At 40.5% G+C, this 7,746-nt stretch overlaps 1 protein-coding gene across 2 annotated transcripts; it reads right to left on the bottom strand.

The window, feature by feature from the left end:
* Window positions 1–1,683: 1,683 nt before the first annotated feature.
* LOC147618456 (sugar transport protein MST4-like) lies at window positions 1,684–5,913 on the bottom strand. Of its 2 annotated transcripts, XM_086774895.1 has the most exons (5): window positions 5,536–5,673; window positions 4,986–5,076; window positions 4,757–4,863; window positions 2,631–3,275; window positions 1,684–2,130 (listed from the first exon to the last, which is right to left on the bottom strand). In XM_086774895.1, the coding sequence occupies exons 2-5, from the start codon at window positions 5,011–5,013 to the stop codon at window positions 1,693–1,695; spliced, it is 1,218 nt and encodes a 405-aa protein (XP_086631021.1). In that variant the 5' UTR covers window positions 5,014–5,076; window positions 5,536–5,673; the 3' UTR covers window positions 1,684–1,692. The 2 variants fall into 2 exon arrangements, with proteins under 2 accessions (XP_086631021.1, XP_086631020.1); XM_086774894.1 differs by having other exon boundaries at window positions 4,757–5,076; window positions 5,536–5,913.
* Between the last annotated feature and the right edge of the window lie 1,833 nt (window positions 5,914–7,746).

The following is a 7,746-nucleotide window of genomic DNA, read 5'->3' as shown; positions in this document are numbered from 1 at the left end:
AGAGACTATATTTCAAGAACCAATGTCGGCATTCCAAATAATTTGGACTCTTCCCCATACTGATCTCCTCAGAAAGCTAGTGGAAGAATGTTAATACAAGGGTAAAGTGACTGATCTTTCCAAGCCTTGTGTCAAGAATTCTATTTATGAATTGATAAATGGAAAAGGGATGGAGGGAATAGAACAAAAGTACGATGTAAATGGATGGAAAAAACCACAGACACAAAGCTTGGGTAGATCAGTCACTTTACCCTTGTATTAAAGATATTTGTGGTGGAACCGTATTAGTGTATGAATGAAAGATGTTTGTTCCTTTCCCATTCAAAGGTTTCAAATAGAATATATTGGAAAGGGAAATTATTGAAGTCTCCTCCAAAGGGCTCTTTGGCAATGGGTAGTTTTGGAAACTTGGAGTGCTTCTTTTGTAAGCATGTTCCTATGCGTGTGGGGATATGCTGAGTGTGTGTATACTACTTTATTCCCAAAGACTATTTCCACATCAAACTGTTTATACAATGGGGGATGCATACACATGAGGTACCAAAGGGGATATGTAGAGAAGCTTTGAGAAACACAAAAGACCTTGTTGCTCAAGTAGTTAGCATGGACCACAATGTAGGTTCAAGAAAGATTCAGATGATTATTGCTAGGGAATTAATTTTGAAATCATTTACAAATGAAGATAGAAAGGTGGGAGAACACATGTCTGAGAAAGAGTTTTCTGAGATGGCACAAGAGCTCCAAGGATTGTTGAAGCTTAGCAAGTAAGTTATTTCTAGTACTTTTATGTATTGTAGTTGGAAATTTCAAAACAAGGGATTTATGGATAAATTTGTTGTGCAGGCTAAAGAAAATGGTCATGCAGAGTCGAAAGACTAATCGATCACAAGGTGAAGGGATAGAAGCAATCTTGGAACTGAAGAGAAAAAGTCATTTTGCATTCTTCCACGCGGTAGTCTTTTCCCCTTACAAGCTCAAAATTCGGATGAGATCACACAGCTGCTACTGGTATCAGAGCAAATCGGCTAATGTGGATAGACCAAGAAGCCAAAAATGTCAAAATTTTTTGAAGAGGCAATAAACGTTATAATTGTGTGATGAAATTCATACAAATTGATATTTAGACTGAAATTCATAAATTGGTAATTGGGTCTTTAGATGAAAGTACCGCACTTACATGGAATCCCTGACTTGCTTGAGACCTAGACATGATGGTATTTACCTTATAGTTCCAAGGACCGTGACTACCCATATATACCGAGGGTATAATTGCAGCTCTTGTACTTCGAGGACGTGATAGTATATTGTCCACTTCCTCTGGTGATAGTGTCGGTTGATGCATTACCATATCCTCATTCTTATGTAATCCCAAAACTCGCAAGAAGACAAAATAGATATGCTTACATGCAACGTAAGACTTTCCTCTAGATTCTCTTTGCATGAAATCAGGGGACAACAAAGAAAGTGACAAGAGGCCACATGATGCTACACAGAATACAAAGAAATCAACCAAGTGGAGGCATTGGATTTCCAAAGAAGCAGAAAAGAGGATTGGTAGTGCCGAGGCCATGACAGCGACAGTTCTTAATGAGAGTGCAATGCAGCAATCCCCCTACTCTATTTTTCATTTGGCACGTGAGAGTGGAGAGGACTATTTTATACACATCAAGGTACAACCTTGGTAATTCATGGTCAAGATGAAAGATTTATAAATGATGGTGGAAGGACAATGTGACGCCAAAACCAATGGGTTTGCCAAAGGCGTGTCATCTTCTGTATTGGTACATGTTTAGTCTCTGGCACAAAGAGTAGGGTGAAGGTGCCCATCACCATCACCCACCCCGCAAAAAAAAGGAATATTCCATACTTGAAGGCACACAACATGGACAAGAATGTTTGAGCAATTACAAACTTGAAGAGCATATTCACAAATACGGTCACACTTTGTCCCGCTGAGCGAACATCTTGAGAGAATATCTCACTGGGTATGAGCCATGGAATCGGACCCAACGATAGAAAAAATGCAAACACAAAGAGACAAACCATTGCCACCATTGTAATACCCTCACTTCGAGGTAGAATAGTCACACTCCCTTGCAGCTTGGTCCCGAAAATGCTTCCAATCACAACCTGGCATAAACAAATATGAAAATTTTTATAGGTTAAAACAGAGTGTATATGTAAAGACCTGTATAAGAATTCGATCATAAGTGCTAAATATGTATTGAAATGCATAGTGCACATGTATAGGCATGTATAAGAATTCAATCATAAGTGCTAAATATGTATTCAAATTTAGAAACTTATAATACTTAAGTGTATACTTTAAATTATTGACACCACATTATTGAGAAGTTTTCCTTTGAACATTGCATTTAATGTGAGTGTTGATGCACTAACCCTACCTCTCAGATCTAATCCGAGTCACATGTGCAAGTAACCATAATTACTTTTCTTTTAAGGCTACAGCTTGGAGGGTCTATTATGGTGTTTGTGGAGCATAAGAGGACGAAAGGAGGAAATTTATTTAGCAAGTTGTCTCTCAACAACTACTTGAAAATTGAAGCGTATAATTTTTTTTGGAAGTTTAAGCTAGCAATTATTGGAGCAACTAGGGTTAAGTCTTTTACCAGGGGTATAGTCATGAAGACGGATCCAATGAGGAGCAGACGGCGGCGTCCGAGTTTATCGATGACGAAGACGGCGACACAGGCAGCGAGGAAGGCGGTAGCGCCGATGATGACGGCGGAGTAGAGGGATGCATTGTCGCCGAAGCCGGCGGCCTTGAACAGGAAAGCCCCATAGAACATGATGGCATCGTCCCCCGCCATCTGTTGGAAGAACGGCAGCGCGCAAGCCACCACAAGCTGCGCCCTATTGCGCCTCTCGCAGAAGAGCTCTATGAACGGATGAAACCTTAGACTATGATCTTGTGATACTTGCTGCCTGGCCACGTCCAGAAGCTCCTCGAACTCCCTCTCCACTTCCACCGAGCCTCTCACCTTCCTCAACACTGCCTTTGCCTCCTCGTGATGGCCCCTCTCTATTAACGACGACGGTGTCTCCACCACCATTAGGCTGCACGCTGTTAGCAGAAGCGCTGGTATTCCTGCTAACCCTAGCGACAGTCGCCATCCCCATGGATGTATCTTGAGTGCCATGTAGTTCACAACGTTCGCTGAGAATATCCCCACTGCTGAGTACACCACGAAGATCACACTCAACCCTCCCCTCATGCGTGGCGGTGCTATCTCCGACAAGTATATGGGCACAGCCTGCAAAAGTAAGCCCAAGAGAAATAATAATAACTAAGCGATTTCGTTTTAACAAGAAATGGATATGGGCACAGCCTGCAAAAGTAAGCCCAAGAGAAATAATAATAACTAAGCGATTTCGTTTTAACAAGAAATGGATATACACAGGTGTTCACACGTGTGTAGACAGACATCTCACACACCCCATCGTCCACAATTTTAACCACGGAAGTTGCCCCCATCATCCACAATTTTTACCAGGGTGCGCTTCCGCCGTAGTCAGCAAGGATCAAGTTCTCTAGAATAACATTCGTCCTCTTCTATCAAGACCTCTAGAATAACACTCGTCCTCTTCTACCAACTGAGCACACATGCTTTATACACATATGGGATTTCTACATAATGACCCAAGACCTCTAGGATAACACTCTTCCTCTTCTACCAACTGAGCAAACATGCTTTATACACATGGGGTTTCGACATAATGACCTCTATCGAGCAGGGCTGAAATTTGAAGCCTTCGTATAGGCCATCAAAACCCTTCATATAGGCCATCAAAACCCTTCAAAACCTTTTAGTGAAGGCCTCTTTAAAAAATTGGGTTCCAAAAGAAGACCATGCACAAGAAGATCACTAGTTTGAATAAACTTCTGAATTCAATACATAAACATGCATATTTAGTTGAGTTTTGAAGGTCGCCTTCATTTATGGCCTTCATATTGAAGGTTAGAGTAGGCCTTCAAATTTCAGCCCTGCGAGTCTCTAGAGGTTCTTATAGCATTTTTAGTTAAGTTTTGAAAGTCAGCCTCATTTATGGCCTTCATATTGAAGGTTAGAGTAGGCCTTCAAATTCCAACCCTGCTCTCTAGAGGTTCTTAACGCCCATTGACTATTAATCATTGACCATGTGCCATTGAATATCATCAACATGAGTAACTTGACTACATACTTACACTTAAGCTCAACTCAGTGACCATTCTTGACTACAAACTTACACTTAAGCTGAACTCAGTTACCATTCACCATTGATTGTTGACCACCAACCATTGCATGCCACAAATATCTATCATTTTGACTACATACAATCACAAAAATTTTGTTTTTGTTTTTTGAGACGAGGTTAAGAGCGGCCCTGAACTAGAATAGAGAAACCCTAGGTACTAAATTGAAGTTACACTAGGTTGGGGTTTACACCAAGGCTCTCCTTTGGAAAACCAATGGGGTACACTAACTCAACCCAACACATGCACCCCCATGCCTCATACCACTAATTTACCTCTAGCACTTAATGATCTTGAGTCAGTCCCTTAATGTAGTACTAAAATTATTTTCTCCAAGTATCTACTTTCCATTAATCCTTTTGATTAAGAGCTGAATTATATACCAAATGGGCTACATGGCCATGGAGAAAGTCTAGTTTTCCATTTTATAACATCATAATTCCATTTTAGGCTATGCAAGCCAATTGAATGTACCTGATTTGAAAAGCCAATTGAATGTACCTGATTTGAAAAGCCAAGTCCCGAGCCCAGCAGAACTCGGCCAGTGATAAGCATCCCAAGATTTTGAGCTGAAGCGCCTAGAAGAGTCCCAAGTATGAACAGTATTCCTGCATACAGCATGGTGGCTTTCCTTCCAAATTTCCTGCTTATTCTAGAAGCAAATAAGGTGGCCACAAGAGCTGCAAGATAGAGACTAGAGCTAAACAGCTGAAATACTTGGTTATTATACTTGCAATAGTTGTCTTCCTTTGCTTCATGCTTGTGCTTGTATACACTTGGATAAAACTTCAGTAGGAAATCATCCATAACAGAGATCCCACCTGCGGCCAAATTCCAAGCGATTAAATTAATCCCCTTTCTTTGATTCCTATAATTACACTATCCAAGTACTAAGTCCCTTCCTCTTCAGTGCTGAGAATCAACCAAGCTACTAATCCCCCTGCTTAATATATTCATTTAATTATACTAAAAACATTAAGAATTAAGATACTAATCAACCACACAGGCCTACTCTTTCCCTAACTTTATTGTCTTCAATTATACGCCAGCAACTGCTACTTAATTTAACCTCGATTAAGCCTGTATACTAGCGTAATTTGATCTTAGACCGCATGCGATGCAATAGCATACACCATAACACATCATAATCCAAACCACTAACCTTAGGAACTCCTTGAAGATATATATGCATGGATCGGACAATCAGAGGAGAAATACACCCGTATAATTACTTTAGCTAGATGGTTAATTAATCTCTCGTGTAATTAAGAAGAGGTTACCAGCAATGACGGCCTCATAGCCGTACATGATCCCTCCGCTTCCGGCCATTAAACAGGTGAATATAACGTAGGGGGTGATCCGGGACTCATAATTGGCAATATTTAAGCTGAGAGCACCAGGGATTTGTCCAATAACTGCCATGAAGAAATATCTGAGAACTCTCCCAAAAGCACAAAAATCAAGCTCTGAGTCACTCTAGATCTGCTTCATTCTCGGCCAATATAGATGAGAGAAACAGATCAAACATGGTGGGCTGAATAGGGAGAGCTTAAAGGCACAGGAGTGAAGGCAATAAACAAGTGATTAGCGGGTGATTATTACTTGTAAAGCAAGCAAGCCCGCCAGCTTTCCCCTCTCTTTTTCTCGTGGGTATATGGATGTTTAGTGACTTTGGTCGAGTCATGGACTTTGGTGACTTCCATGCCTATCCCTTCATTCACCTCATTTTCCTCTTTGGACTAGTCTTAGGCCCTTAGTTTACCATTTTCACCGCCGTACAATGTTCACTAAAAATATTTTCTACAACCAATTCTAAAACCTTTGGTTTTAACTATGCTTAAGGTTTTTCCATTAGATGAATAATTTAAAACTTCTTTTTTAAAATTTCACATTTTAAAATTTTTTGGACCAATAATATACATATAAAAAGAAAAAGACAACTTTACATAAACTTTTCAAACCCACATTCAACCCTTATCTGCATAAGAGTCACCATTCAACACATTACACATCGAATCCCATCTATCATTCTTTGAAACAAGAGAGGATTCCCTCCAAGATAAGTGGTATCCCAACAAGATGCATGCCTCAATCAAAGCTTCAGATGTGCAACCCCCTAGGGGTCTGTTTTTCCAAAATCTCCCCTTTCATCTCTCCTTTTTGAAACCATATTTTAACATTTGGTCTAGACCCCACTGGAAATGCCACAAAAATGTAACTAGCTTGTTTGAGCTTCTTATACCACCCCTTTGTTCTAGGGTCATACCAAGTTGTCTTGATCTTCACCTTCTGCCTTCTGATACCCTGCACAACAATATCCCAGAAGTTAGGCATAGCCCAGTATGTCTGCAAATGAAAAATCTCAGATAACAGTAGACTACAGAGACTGAATCAACTGAAACAGCTGAGCTCCACTAATTCTATTAATCAAACATACATGCCAACACATACAAATACATTTATGCATCAATTTACTAACATCCATTCCAGTATCACAAGCTTTCTGAAATATAATGCAGTTTTTGGAATTCCAGATTTCCCATAAATAGCAGCATCTAATGATATTAAAGATTACATCCACATGTTCATCATTAGCTGACCAAACAGCCAGTCCCCCTATTGACCTTGTACTCCTAAACCATTTTAGACCCATTTCCCAATTTTGATCCAAGCGTCTCTGATAGAAGGGCAATCCCAAAAAGTATGTTTCCCATTTCCAAGGCAGTCTTGCATCTGGGGCAGCATCCACTTTTGAACTCCCTTTGAACCAATTTGGAGCCAATGGGCAAAGCTCCCATACAGACTCTCCACAAGAACACCCTGCGATTTAGTAGGTATGTCCATTTCCCATATTGCTTTCCACTTCCTTCTCTAGCAATCATGGCTCTAATTTACTCTCCATAATCTATTACAAGGGGTGACACTGACTTCACTAATCCTCAGGGCACTGTATAAAACTCTAGTTATACCTTTGTCTAGTTTAGAGCCATTAAACCAGGTCCAATCCTTAATCCAACAAGTATCATCCATAGCAGTGGATGTCCAGCCTTTTTGCACTTCCTCCAACACATACCTGACCAGATGTGCTTCTCTATGTTAGACAGGGCAAGATCCATCTCCAACTGCCCTAGCTCTTTCCATCCCATTGAAGCATTATCCCAACAATCCTCAGATCTCCTCAACCCCTTATTATTCAATCTTTTGGCTATTCTGGGATCTTGTAAGACTGGGGGGGATTGAACTTATGAGTCCACCATATCCCTAAGCACAATAAAGAATTCCCTGAAACTTTGCGCCACATCCATCCCATACCATGAATTCCAACACCTCTTTCCATTTAGAACACAGCATCTTGCACAGTGGGGAACCAATAATTTTGAGAGGGGCATGAGTAAATAATTTATCCTTCCAGCTTAGGCCCTGCCACACTCCATCCAGATACACAGCTAAACATTCCACCAATTCCTTTACCATCTTAGTCTAGATTTCCT

Source organism: Cibotium barometz, chromosome 35 (assembly GCF_041138505.1).
Source record: "Cibotium barometz isolate CiBa-2024 chromosome 35, ASM4113850v1, whole genome shotgun sequence".
Taxonomy (NCBI): Eukaryota; Viridiplantae; Streptophyta; class Polypodiopsida; order Cyatheales; family Cibotiaceae; genus Cibotium; species Cibotium barometz.
Note: the sequence above shows the minus strand (reverse complement) of the source record. Positions and strands in the feature narration are given on the sequence as shown.